At 30.8% G+C, this 15,390-nt stretch overlaps 1 protein-coding gene across 1 annotated transcript in view; it reads left to right on the top strand.

Moving 5' to 3' along the window:
• The window catches only part of LOC123698754, a 125,842-nt gene that overhangs the window by 98,360 nt on the left and 12,092 nt on the right, over positions 1-15,390 (top strand). Inside the window, exon 2 of the mRNA XM_045645503.1 lies at positions 15,107-15,205. Coding sequence (XP_045501459.1) covers positions 15,148-15,205 — 58 coding nt within the window. The 5' untranslated portion in view covers positions 15,107-15,147. The remainder of the gene's footprint in view (positions 1-15,106; positions 15,206-15,390) is intronic.

Genomic DNA, 15,390 nt, shown 5'->3' with positions numbered 1-15,390 from the left:
ATAGATCATATTTTTATTGAAAACATATAGGTATATAAAAATTTCTAAATTACTCAGATTTTTTAAATATTTATCTACCAAATAAGATTTTTCACATAAAGATGGTAAGTAATAGGAAAATAGACCATAGCTGATAGTGTTAGCTATATGTTGTGCCTATGAATTGCATTGAGCGCTTTAATAATAATAATAATTCAAACAGTATCAGCAATGAACCCGCTACATATACACTAATATTACAAAGAGGAAAACTTTGTTTGTTTGATTGTAACGAATAGGCTCATAAACTACTGGACCGATTTTAAAAATTCTTTCACCATTCGAAAGCTACATTATTCACGTGTAACATAGGCTAGGTTTTATTCCGGAAATCCCACGGGAACGGGAACTATTGCGAGTTTTTCTTTGAAAACGCGGGCGAAGCCGCAGGCGGAAAGCTAGTTTTTAAAATACACACAAAAAGACGTTGCAGTTTTAAATGTATAACTAGCTTGGGAACGTGACAAGTCTATACTTGTAGCCATCTTGGAACTACTATCCATACTAATCAGGGATTGCAACTGTATTATGTTCAAGACTATGTAATTAAGATGTACTAATTATGTATTTATCTTTGTTTAGATGCAGTACGTATAAATTAATAAAAAAAAGTGTGCGTGTACTAGTGTACACACTTAAAAAGTGAAACTTCTTTATGACCTTATTTTTCACAAAATAATTTACTAGATGCAACTTTACAGAAATACGTCGAATCACGCGTGGTAGGGATAAGAAAAAGATGGCGCGTAACGGAAAAATGTCACGCGTAACGAAAAAATGTTACACTAATTTTTTTTCCAACCCCGATAAAGAAGTTTCACTTCATAAATGTGTGCGTGTACCTACTACTAGTGTTCACACGTAAGAAGTGAAACTTCTTTATGACCTTATTTTTCAGAAAATAATTTACTAGATGCAACTTTACAGAAATACGTCGAATCACGCGTGGTATGGATAAGAAAAGATGGCGCGTAACGGTAAAATGTCACGCGTAACGAAAAAATGTTACACTAAATTTTTTATCAACCCCGATAAAGAAGTTTCACTTCAAAAAGAGGCCTACTAAAATTTGGGTACATAGATACTAGAGTTTCAAAATTAAGAAGATAAGGTGTTATTCATTAAATCAATATCATAATAAATAAATGTTATTATTATGTGTTATTAACACGGGCCATAACGTAATTTGACCCTTCTTCAGATACACCTACGTCTTAATTTGAAATAAAAAAAGTAATACTTGAAGAAGTAATAATGAATAATAAACAATAATGAAGTACTTAATAATAATTGTACCCACATTCTCTGTGGCAATTATAAGCATCTCCTAATACTTCAATATGGATTAACATAATATTTAATAAATGTTGGACACAACCTGTAGATGGTCATTATACGTTTTCTTCAGAACAATATAATTTCCTAAAATGTACTCGTCTAAAAATCCCTCCCAAAAACCAAATGATAAAACATCTAGACACGCGGCAGCGTGTCAAGCCGAGTTCAAGCGAAGAGAACTGGCGAGCAGCAGCCGTGTGTATATTTACACGAACCATTTCGAGCCACTTTTCACCCCCTTATAACTCGAAAACTATTTAAGTTAAATAAACCAAATTTGGTACATATCAAGAGGACCTCAAGATAAACAAGAACCTTAAATTTCATAAATACAGATTAAACAGTTGCGTAGATATTAATATCCAAAAATCGCAATTTTTAAGACTGACTGACTTATAGACATATACAAAACCTAACCCACTTCCAGATGACCTAGAAAGTTCAAATTTTGTAATCAACTAGGTAATAGTGAGTGTACAAAGGAAAAAATCAGAAAATACTGAATTTATCTGTATTTAATTTTTTTTTCAATGACATTAATTTTGTTTGTATGGAAAAATGGAAAAGTTTATAAAAATAGAAAATATTATATTCACCTTACTAGTCTTAAAAAATAGATCAAAACTAGTCAGTGGCCGAAAAAAATTTTGAAATCCATCAATAAATGACTGAGATATAGATTATTGAAGTTTACACATTTTAGCGCGAAACATCTGTAGATTCGATGCGCCTCTGACATCACACTCACTCGCGCTAGTATCGCTAGGGCGGATTACTTCGATTGCATGATTTCTTTATTCAAAACTGTTATTAAACGAAAAATAAAAGAAAATTGTAATAAAAATATTGCTCATACATTTATAATTTTACAAATTCACATTTCTTTATTCTTTATTTATGAGTGTTTAGTTTATTTTTAATTTCAGTGTAATGGAAGAAGGCTTTGTCGAAGGTCGAAATGATTTAATTTGCGTAATTATAAGTGAAACATCTTTAGGCGCGTTTAGAGTAAAATTTCAAAATCTCGTCATGGCAATACCGTAACGTCATGGAGTAAAGCGACGATTCTTCTACAACGATCGTTGCATCTTTGTAATAGTGTGTGTACATATTCACGCTGGATGCTTAGAAAATCATGTAATCTTTTTAAACAGAAAACGAGTTTAAAAAATTGCAGATAATGACGGGGCAATGTGCGCTGACATTCATAACATACAAGAAAATATAGAAAATAATACTAAACAAACCATACAACGAATCCGCAAGAAAAAATATAAAAAAAATCGTATATAAAAAGTATTATATTCATAAAGTAAATCAAATTTGCAGAGTAATTTTCTGTACAAAAAGTAATGATATCCCACCAAAAACATAAATGTAAAAATTGGAGCCGAGTTCAATCGTTGACTTAATTTGCCAAAAAAGAAATGAGATCTAATTAATGTGTGCCAAGTTCTGCAGACAGTCCAGAAATTTATTTACAAAGATGTATTAAGTTCTTAGGTTGACTGAAAACTCAATTGTTTTATTTTCCCTTAGAGAACAATGTTTATTCCAAAATATAACTTTTTTAATTTGAATAATATAATTATTTTCACAAAGCAAACAACTAATGACCTATTGAACCCCATAATTTGATGAGGCTAGTTTTACATACTGTTTATATTTTGTGAAGTTCTAAAAACTAGCCTCATCAAATTATGGGGTTCAATAGGTCATTAGTTGTTTGCTTTGTGAAAATAATTATATTATTCAAATTAAAAAAGTTATATTTTGGAATAAACATTGTTCTCTAAGGGAAAATAAAACAATTGAGTTTTCAGTCAACCTAAGAACTTAATACATCTTTGTAAATAAATTTCTGGACTGTCTGCAGAACTTGGCACACATTAATTAGATCTCATTTCTTTTTTGGCAAATTAAGTCAACGATTGAACTCGGCTCCAATTTTTACATTTATGTTTTTGGTGGGATACAATATAACATCCAGCGTTAAAAATTACAATTACAATTCAATACAAAGCTCTTCTTACAATTTGTTAGTGGATTTGAAAAATTCGGCAATCAGAACAATATAACCTTATCGGACAATTCCTAAAATATGGCCGTTTTATCGTTGCAATAAAGGCCGCGATAGCACGAACGTTCGAGTTAAGAGAATTGCTCCTGACGTATGAACGGTAAGTGCAAAAGAGTTGTAGCTTTGTGAATGTATTGGCAATAGTTTAGATTGCTCCTATCTTTATGTTGTACTCTTTGCCTGCAGTTTTGATTGTAATTTTATCGCAAACAGCCGTATTTCAACCTATTTCACTCGTATTAAGTTTTATTAACGAAAAGCCTTTGTCCATTTCCGAGGCTTAGTCGATCGCTGTTCCAAATTTCATCAAATACAATTCAGTGGTTAAGGCGTGAAAGTGCGGTATAGACAGACAGAATTACTTTTGTTTATTTAATAGCAAAAGAGATTATAAAGGAAAGTGATGTTTGTCTGTCTGTTATAATAAGCCTGCATCACTGACTGGTATTCGGTGAATGATAAAGAGGCAGCTCAACTTTCATATTAAAATATTTTGCATGTAATTTTATATTTACTTACGTCTAAACCACTAAACGGATGTGGATGAATTTTGGTAGATAGGTAGAGCGGTAGAGAAGGAAATAAACTCGTGTGTTCCGGAAACAAACTACAGAGAGATGAAATGAGGTGATAGATGTTTATAATATGAGGACCGTATCGTTTCGATCGATTCAGTTATAATAATATTATTATAACTGAATCTATACTAATATTATAATGAAGAACATTTTGTTTATTTGTTTGTCTTTAAGGTACGATTTAAATTAAAAATATTCGATCAAATATATATTAAAATCAGTTCATATAAAACATAGCATAACATAATAAAAAAAAATATATTCAGGTGTAAAAACAGCTTGCAAATAATATCAGTTAAATGGACATGAATTTTTAAAGACCGATTCAACGAAACAGTATTTGACGTAAAATTTCATGATGTCCTTAATTGTTCAAAAACCCTCGAACCAAAAGCATCAAAAGTGTCCAAATTTCAATACCAAACAGAAATAACGATAAAAATAATTACAATTCGAACAAAATAACACGTATCAGAATACACCTGGATGGCCGTTCAAAAATTTAATTTCAATGCAATAAACGAACGTGTGTGAAATTTGAAAATAACCTTGTACAGTGGGTGGCAAATAATTGGGCAAAGTTTGCATATTTCTCTCTACCAATAATAAAATTAGAGTGTCTGATTGTAACATTAAAATAACCGCTTTTTAATAATTAAATGGATGTGCAACACTGCATATATCAAAGTAGTAACTTTACATTTTTTGTCTGTTTTGTTGTTCCTGCTTATCTCTGGAACAGCTGGACTTATTTTGACGGAACCTACAATGATAGATAGTGAATGTTTATCGTTGTAGGTAAGTAAGAGTAACTTAGGCTAATTTTTATTCTGATATTGTAAAAGGAAATACTCATCTACGCGGGTGAAACTACGGAACGCAGCTAGTGGTAAATATTTGTTTAGCAACAAAGTTGAATCAACACGTTGAAGAGTTGCTGTCAACATGTTGCTGGCAGCTTGTTGCAGTTGATAATGTATGTTGAAAAGTTCTCGGCCGAGGAGCGAGAACATTTAAACATAGTTTACAGGAAAATGTTGATCTAATGTTGCTCAAAAAGTTATTACCATGAACACAAAAGTTCACTTATCGTGATCTTAGTGAAAATAAAATTAGTTACCTACTTTTATTGCTAACAATAAATTATTATAATATGGTTATTATAATAATTATATGTTTGTTTAGAATAAAGTAAAAAATATTAGAATTCATGAAAAAGTACTGGTGCCAATTTATAAGCCCTGAAATGTACATATGTAATCCCCGTACATAGTAATAGTGTGTGGTTTTTGTCCACAAAATTAAGCGAATTGTGCTTTGTGCAAAATACTCCAATTTAGTGAAAGTTGCCTGATTCAAATTAACTCGATTGTTGATCGAGCTATAGTCGATTGTTCTGTGTTTCGGCGCTGAATTAAATATTTTGTGTGTTGCCCAAAAACATTATTATAGAACGTAGGTAGGTACTTACATCTAATATACAAATATTATAAAGCTGAAGAGTTTGTTTGGTTGAACGCGCTAATCTCAGGAACTACTGGTCCGATTTGAAAAATTATTTCGGTGTTAGCCGATTTATTGAAGAAGACTATTATCATCACGCTAAGACCAACAGGAGCGGAGCAAAGCGGGGCACAGCTCGTTATTGTATATAAAAACAAACATAATATATACATATAAAAATTAAATAAATAAATAGTATATTAATGTTATTATGAACGATTGTATTTAAATTATGTATAACTAATTGGCTAAGTAGCACTAGCTCATAAGCGACCACTTCTGTTAATTAAATAATCTTGCAGCACACAATATAGTTCAACCATGTTTTTTAAACGTTTTAACTAGACTATTCATACAAATTTTACGAACGAACATTCCCATGTTCTATCTATTCCAATTCCAGGATCTCAAAATTCAGGAAGCATACCAACCGTACTAGAGTTAATTGTCTAGGAGTAAACGTTGATTATTGAAGGATACTCAACCTAGTCGTAAAAATGTCTAGAATGTTATCAATTCTGCGTGAGCTGCGTGTGTTATGGGCCTTATTGCTGAATGAGATCATGCCCTAAATTTGTTGGAGATACCAATATCTGTCCCGAAGACTATGGGGAAGGATGTATAGTGTTTGATTAATGACTGGGCTGAATGTAAACTGAAACTCAAATGGAAATGTAAATGTGTTAATTTTTTTTCTAAAAATCGCTTTTCAATAGTGTCAATAATACCTACAGTAACAGGAATTACCTACCAACTGCTTCTAAGTTTCTATAGAGAAGTGCAGGTAGCGTGTAGAAATATACTTATTAAACCTTGGCATTTCACCATAATATTATGTAGTAGCTTCTTAGATCATTAAGTAAAGTAGCTTCGATACATAATGTGAAAAGTTATACTTGAATTACATTAAAAAAATGTGCGTGTACTAGTGTACACACGTAAGAAGTGAAACTTCTTTATGACCTTATTTTTCAAAAAATAATTTACTATATATGCAACTTTACAGAAATACGTCGAATCACGCGTGGTAGGGATAAGAAAAAGATGGTACGTAACGAAAAGATGTTACACTATTTTTTTTTCCAACCCCGATAAAGAATTTTCACTTCATAAATATTGTAATATTTATAAATATTCACAATAATAGCCATATCATATTAATGTATATTCTTTCGAGCCTAATTGACGCATCTTTCTTCTTTATCTACGAACTCTCTAAATATGTTCCATGCCTCAAGACGTACGTATTCTTTTCTCCCACTTAAGAACACAAACGTGACTCGCCCTTCCACATATCGATTATCGAATAGCCCGAACCCTATTTAGTCTTAGAAGTTTCTCTCCAAAAGAAATTAAAAGAATTTGACAATTTGATTAGTGTTCAGGGACTCCGGCTGTTACACCAGACGGCGCGAGTTTAATCTTAAGGCTGCAGTCTAGCAAAATTGCGTTTTCAACAAGTTATTTGACAATTTTTTCCCGGCTATTGAAATGATAAACTGAATTTTTTTTTCTTGTTTATCAATTAGTGTTATATACGCAATGCGCATGAATTTTTTCACATTTATAAAGTTACTTTATGTTACCTTAATCAGGCCTTCAAGATAAGTCTCTTTCCCCCAAAGACATTTCGAGCTAAGTTTGTGCACTCACTACGTTGCAACCGATTACAATTTATACAATTTGATCAGCGCATTATTATCCTTATATAGTCGTTATTAAAATCTGCTGAATACAATTGCCGAAAAACTTATGATTTTCCTAATTAGAACGTTATAAATTCATTAAATTTCCCATTTTTTGCCTTACAAAAACTATTGATAAATACTGCTAAAAGTTATTTTTTCCATTAATTTATTCGAGTTGAATGAGTATTAAACCTTTAAAAAAATTTTTTTTGAATTTTGATAATTCTTTAAATATTAAAAAAATATTTAAAATAAGTAGGAAAAATCCTAGCGAATTTCTTTAGTCGCGCTCCTTGGGCCGGAGCGTTCTGACGTGTGCTCTACGCTCGATTTTCCTTCATACCGAAGTGAAAGTTGCTCTACTTCATTAAATTTAATATTTTTGTTAATTGATTATTTTTATCTTAGTTTTGTGCAAATATTCGTATTTTTAAACATTTGATTTCGATATGGAAAATAAACGAAAAAAATATGCGTGTAACTACTAGAAAAAAAATTATCTTCGAACATAAAGTTAATGAAACCAAAGGTGATTGGCAAAAATTTCGTTATTTTACGGGGTGTCAGTAAAGGGATGTATATTTCTTTAAAACTAAAGTAAGCTCATAAATTTTCTTATAATATAATTTTTTTTTGAAGTTCCAAAAATGTTTATTTTTCGTTTGAGAAATACGAAACATAATATAAACTTGTATTGAGAACTTGAACTTGGGACATACGGGAAAAATGATTTGTTTACTCCAAAATTCCAAATATGTCGAGGTGTTTTAATTTTTTCTTCTAGTCATTTTGAACGTAGCGGCATGTTATTTGATTATTAATTTTGTAACTTAAATACAGGATGTTGGTTTTATATTCTGATCTTACAGACGCGCTGACAAATTTAGTCTACCATTTCTAGTTTAGACCTCTAAGTACCAATATTAAAACGAATGGATTATCATCACATCATCAAAACTCAGATGTAATGGAAGATCACAATAACATAGAAAATTCAATAGGTGTTGAGAACTAAACAAACACAAGTAACAGAGACGCGAAGAATAAAAAAAGAGGACGAAAACGATAATTCGTTGATGCTTTCCCTTTTCGACGTATTGTTAGGGTACATCACCAATCTGCAAAAAATAAAACTGATGATTCCCAATTGCTGATTAAAAATGAAAAACAAATAATCGACAACAGTGGTGAAAATTTGCTGATCACAATGAAACATCCTTCAGTGGTAGCAGATTTACTCATTTAAAATGTAAAGGAGAGGAGGACAGGAAAACATTATGAATGTGGATGGTGGATTGTATACAGGGTGTAATCGATAAGTATATGCAGGCGATTATGACGTTATTATTGCAGGTATCAAAAAACTTAAAACTGATATCGAAATTACTTTACCTAATGAGCAAAATGACAATTATAACTTTTTAAAAGTATAACGAGAAATATCTAAAAAAATTACTTTATACATTCCCATATCAAGAAGGGAAAATGGGACTAGTAAGTAGAAGTTAAATGTCTAATTCCGGCCAAATACATGAATGCGGAAGATGCGGTTAAAAATAAAAAATTTAATATTTGAAATACAATGCAAAAAAATAACACTTTTGTCATAGATAAGAAACATGACTATTTTTTCCAAATTCAGGGACAACTAAACGTTGCAGAAGCAGAAGCCTGCTTATTTGCTGTTTGGACTGGAGTGAATCATAATCGTCTAATATTAATTTAGTGAGAAACGTCTTCCCAGTTCAAAATGGAGAAATAAACCATCCACGCGAACACCGACATCCACGCGGACGGAGTCGCGGGCGGAAGCTAGTCAAAAATAAATATCTTTTGTTTTCATTTGCGCATTTTTCTATTTTATAATTTTTTACACAAACATTACATTTTTTTTTATGATATACAAAATTTGATAGAACGTATTCGCAAATTTTGTGTACTGATAAAAAGAATCACCCGGTGTAATTTTCACGAAAATTGTTTCAAATTGTCATTTTAGGTACTTATTACGAATATTAAATTATGCATACGAATGATTTAATTTTTAAAAATTAAGTGGAGCAACTTTCCCTTAGTACATTTGTATTATTTACATATAGGATGACAGGATGCATTTGTTTGCACTACTAGACCAAACCCTTAACTATAGAAAAATAATTTAACGATCATCGACGTTATGAAACCTCTTTTGGAATTATATTTTTAACAAAGTTACAATATTTCTTAACGAGAACTTAGATCAACTGTTGGAAATGTATACTCGCATTAATTTAAACTTAACAAATTATATACAAAACACATCCCCGAAAAATCACTCGTAAAAAACGCGTTTTTTAAATCTAAGCATACCTACATAGGGACGGACAGACAGCGACAGTGACTTGATTTTATACTTTGTAATAAAGTAAGAATATTAATAGATTGTGATCCACCCTATTCAATAGGGCCTACTGATGTCAATGTTCTAAATATGTGTTAGAATGGGTAATATTGGTGAAGAAATAAACTACTGAATTCAGTCATTCCCCACCTTTTATATTTATTTGAAAGTGTATGTTTGTACAGTGATTTATTAAACTTCATCATAAAAATGTAAGTTCAGAAGTATAAAATTCAGACGTGAGCGGCAAGTTTGAAAACCTTTGAAAAGTTAAAGGCGAAGATTCGTAATACGCTAGAGTGGGGTCGTATGAATTGAGCTGAATCTTATTTATTTATTTATTATTTATTTTAATTCTTTATTTAACACACACATAGGTACAGAAGATAAGAAGAAGAAAAGAGAAAAACATATAAGATAGGTACACATGTTAAATAGGCGGCCTTATCGTTTTCAAGCGATCTCTTCCAGGCAACCTTTGGATAGGATTAGGTTATCTTAAACAGATTTTGACGGTAATATTATAACTGTGTGATTTTATAGTAATTCAGCAATTAGATACCGATTTCGAACGCTTTAATTCATACTGCACTTACAGGATTAATCAAAGCGGGTCTTTGGGTTTTGTATATTATTATTTTTTTTCTCTTTATAAGTAAACAAATATCACATAACATCTTGATAAAAACAACGAGACAGGAGACAAGTATAAATCTGTAAAGTTTACAGCTAGAGCTGTCGCTAGAATAGTTTTAATAAAAAATATGGTTTAGTAAAATAAAAGTAATTTTCATGCAGTCATATCATTTAGCTAGACTCTGTACAAGTACCAATTAAGCTATTTCCTAATTACATCACCCAGATACTTTTATCCATTCTGTCGTAATTGAATAGCAGTCTAAAACATTTGTGTCCTTAGAATTTATTTATTAGAATTTTTTCAGGCAGAATGAATATTGAAAAGCTTTCACGGTTTGCGATGTATTTCATTAAAACGAGATTTGGAATTTCTAAGCGCCAAATGTAACAGCAAGATTGACTACGCGATAGGAATGCAAATTAAAAATATTTTTAATAAATGATATTTGTATTTGTGTTCAAAATTTTGTTATTTGAGAATCAGATTTTGATAAGTAGGTAGAAGTTTAATTGACCTATTGGTCTATTACAATTAAGTGTAGCTTACAATTAAGGTTATTAAATTATTATTTATATTACTATCTACTGCATTGTTTTACGAAACAACGGTATATTAATAATTGTCCCATACATTTCGGCAACACTACAACCCAAAGTAGAAAATACTCCAAATTAATAATTTAAATATTACCTACTTATTTTAATTTTCGTCTTCGTTATCATTTGCCAAAGCTAGTGATTAAAATTATGTACATTAAACATATCCATAAGACTTTAAAAATACATTTTTCATATAAATTTTAATATGAAAAATGTCACAAAGGATATCGTCAATGGTTTTCAACACGTTGCGTTCAACATGCGTTAAACAGCTTCACAATAATTATACCGTGAAATTAAAAGCCTCCTGCAGCGATTTTCAGTTAATATTCCCTGTTTATCGCGTATATGCTGGAACATTCTAGAACATTAAAGAATTCTAATCGAAATTTGTTGATTAGTTATTCAATTTAATGTTTTGTTTTATTGTTGAATGATTTTTAATGCTTGGTTGAAATTTTCGTCGAATATTGTTCTATACAACTATTAATTTTATTTAAATAAATTAAATAATTTAGTGTTACAAACTTTCGAAAAGTAACCCTAACTTTCGGACTCTTAATATTATTTTGGGCTAATAAGTTTTAACCAAGGATTTAAATCAAATCAAAATTTAAATCTGTCTTTATTATATAAGATTCACTTGCACTCTTGGTTCTTGTAAAACAGTACTATAAGGGCCGATTTTTCAATGCTTGGATAAAACTTATTCGTCGAATAATGTATAAAACTACCATTTTAAAAACGTATTCTAATTGCCCGTATTTGACAGTTTACGTGACATTTTAATATTATCGTGTAATACTTTATTGGACGAATAAGTTTTATTCAAGCATTGAAAAATCGGCCCTAAATTTTAATAAAAAACAATGACTTGAATCAACAATGAGCTACTCTACGCTGTTTATAATATAAAAAATATCAGATGATATGTTGTATGAGGGAATGACACTTAAATACAGTATACACTCACACATACACGCACAACCCCTTGCAGTTTAATATAATATTTATAAGATAAAATGCACATTAAAAATGACCCTGCTATCCAAATCTTCTCTATATTTTATCCTCAGTATTAAATCATTTTTGGGGCATACTAATATTGAATAAATACCGCTTATTACAATCAAACGAACCACCAAAATAACCTGAATATATCAAGTTTCTATAATTATTGTCTATCGTCGTTTTGAGAAAATCAATAGCAAGAGACAAACTATTAGTAAAATTATCTTTCACAAATAGAAATAACGTCGAGGCCATTACTAAAATTGAAATGTAAACATGAATAATAAAACGTTAATGACGAAGACATTCTGATGTATGAAATATGTCACTGATGTATGATGTTCAAATAATAACATCTTATAACTACTATATCGGGAACGGGAACTATGCGGGTTTTTCTTTGAAAACGCGGGCGAAGCCGTAGGTGGAAAGCTAGTAAAATATAAAGTAATCGCAAATAATAATATATTTTTTGGATCAAACCCACGATCTCGTTCAATATTCAGGGTCACTACCCATTTTCCTAATCAGTCCAGATTAGGGACAATACAAAAGACAGAACGTCGCAAATAAAAAGCTTAAAAATAGACTACATTTTCTTCTAACTTCAAGAAACAAGTTCAACGACCTCCTTGCTCATAAAAACCATTAAATTTTGATTAAATATTCAGATTGGAGTACGTTATTTTGGCCTTTTAAAGCGAAACAGTCTCAGTAGGCGAGAAAATTAAATAATTAATGTATCCACTTTGTCGAGTTTCAATTATTCTCTTTTATATAAGGCACTTATGATCGTAATGTACATTAAAATATGAAAGTAATTAATATAAATTTATAAATTTTTAGAGTAATTAAGTCATTAATCTAAATCACAATATAAATACATAAAATAAGAAAACCGTCTAAATATTTAACTAATGTATCAAAATTTAAATTTGTATTATCTACTTGATGAATTAGAGTGTACAATGTACATGAGTAACAACAAGAGATTTTTCAAGATTCGCATCTTAAGGAAGCTGAAGCAGACATTTGCATGAAACTTAGAAGCTAAATTAAAGAAAAGTTGGTGACTAACAATACCTACGTATTATCGCGGTTTAAGACTGCATACAAAAAGGAGTAATTTTTAATCAGTGTTAACGCCTTAACTGTATACAGATACCGACTTAGAAGACACCATGAATCCGAAAACATTATTAAAACATATTTGGAAATTCGTGTGAAAATGTATGTTATTAAATCAATTTACAAGTATTTTTAGAAGTAAAAGAATATGTCGGCAAAACTCCCACCCTCTCAATTAGCATATTTGATATCAATATATTATTATTAGAAATTTAAAAATAGATATTATGAAAAACATCAGTACTCTTATGATTACGAATATATTCATTGTATACGAATAGAATGGAAGTCTTTTATGAACTTTTGATATCAACATTAAAAGTTTTTGTTTTTATTGTGTGTTAACTTTATTTATAACTTGCTTTCCGCCCTCGACTTCGTTCGCCTGGCCTAAAACCTAATAAATTATATACTAAAACTTTCGTCGATAACCACGCTATCTTTTTAGCAAAGGGCATCAAAATCCGTTACGATTTTTAAGATTTAGGGCCGATTTTTCAATGCTTGGATAAAACTTATTCGTCGAATAATGCATAAAACTACTATTTTAAAAACGTATTCTAATTGCCCGTATTTGACAGTTTACATGACATTTGAATATTATCGTGTAATACTTTATTGGACGGATAAGTTTTATCCAAGCATTGAAAAATCGGCCCTTAATCATAGGTACATAGGGAACGACAGATAGCGACTGCGACTTTGTTTTATATTTATACTATGTAGTGATGATTTTCTTCTCAAAGTATACCTGTAAAAAGGACCATAATAAAGGAACACAGGATATATAAAGCTACTTAATTTATTAAAAAAGGAATTACGCTACTAAATGAAACGGAATAATACAAATTCTTGAAAATAGTGGTTCACTAAATCTGTATTGGGAAAATCGATTTGGAAGCTAATGGGTGAAATAATTAACATTCTGGTGACATAGAAGGGATTTTAAATTAAGGTTTATTTTAAGAAAAGCTATTATGTGCGTGTAATTAGAATTCGGTATGTATTATAGGTATTAAATATACACATCTATGTTTTATGCTTCGAGTAAGTATTTCAGATTTTCTACAATATTGCAAATATAAGAATTGATTTATCTCAGCAATCAATAAATACAGTTAAATTCTTATTTAATCATGAAATTAAGATTATATGAGGTGACACATAATGCGAACAATGATAATTATTGATATCCATACTTAATATTATAATTAATGCGAAAGTAACTTTGTCCGTCTGTCTGTTACTCAATCACGCCTTAACTACTGAACCAAAATATTACATAAAATTTGGTTTAGAGATATTTTGATACCCGAGAAAGGACATAGGCTACTTTTTACCCCGGGAAATAGGATAGGTTTTATCCCGGAATTCCCACGGGAACGGGAACTATGCAGGTTTTTCTTTGACTGCGCGGTCGAAGCTGCGGGTGGAAAGCTAATTATATATACAAACAAGACACGTCAAATCGTGAAGACAAACATAAGTAATTACTTAACTTAAAAAAAACAACTGTTGTTATCTCTCGTATACAATAACAACCTTACCGTTTATCCCGACCCTAGGACCCTTCTGCCATTCACAAATACCAAACGATACCCAAATCACTAATTCCATTAGAACTTCAAATTTTTCTTCCAAAAATCCCGCCCGACCGAAGTTCCTAGATAATTAGACATAATCCACGACACTTCTGAAGCCCTGGTACCTCAAAGGCTGGAACGCTAAAAATGTTGCCGAGTTAAAGTTAATTTGCATAAATACATACATAATTAATTTAGGTGCCGCATCAGCGGGGTTAATTCGTTTTTTATCACGGATTTAATGACCGTCACGATATTTTTTATGAGCGGTTAAATTAGCAGACGTTAATGTTAGGCATTGTTAAACGATTACAGGCTTGTATGGCTCACGGTGGATTACCAAACAGTTGGATATAAAGGAAAGAATGTGAATGTAATTTAATCGTCGTAACTATTGGACGTTGAACTATCCAATCCACTTTCGGGAATTGTATTATAGATAAAGTAGAGAAGATAATCTTAGATATAGATATTATGAATGTAAGAAAAAGTGTGGCTGATTAATGCCATTGAAAATAATCTAATGTGTGTTGTTTCAGATTATGAAGCCCCGAATGGGGCTGAGCCTCAACCAGGCGCTATGTGGGGTGTCGGCGTGTTCATATTATCGCAGATAGTTGTATGCCAGTTCACTACAGGTAATTAACATTTGTTTTATTTTTAAATAATCGTTTTAAATAAAAACAAATAAACAAACAGTGAGATTAACAGTAATATTGCATTTACAATGGCTCAAAATGGCTACAAATTTAACGAATGTATTGTGTTACTAGATTTGGGTAAAACTATATTTCGTAATACAATAAACATAGTTATAGGTACT

This window comes from Colias croceus, chromosome 16, assembly GCF_905220415.1.
Source record: "Colias croceus chromosome 16, ilColCroc2.1".
NCBI lineage: Eukaryota > Metazoa > Arthropoda > Insecta > Lepidoptera > Pieridae > Colias > Colias croceus.
The sequence above is the reverse complement of the archived record's forward strand: the minus strand, read 5'-3'. Positions and strand labels throughout refer to the sequence as shown.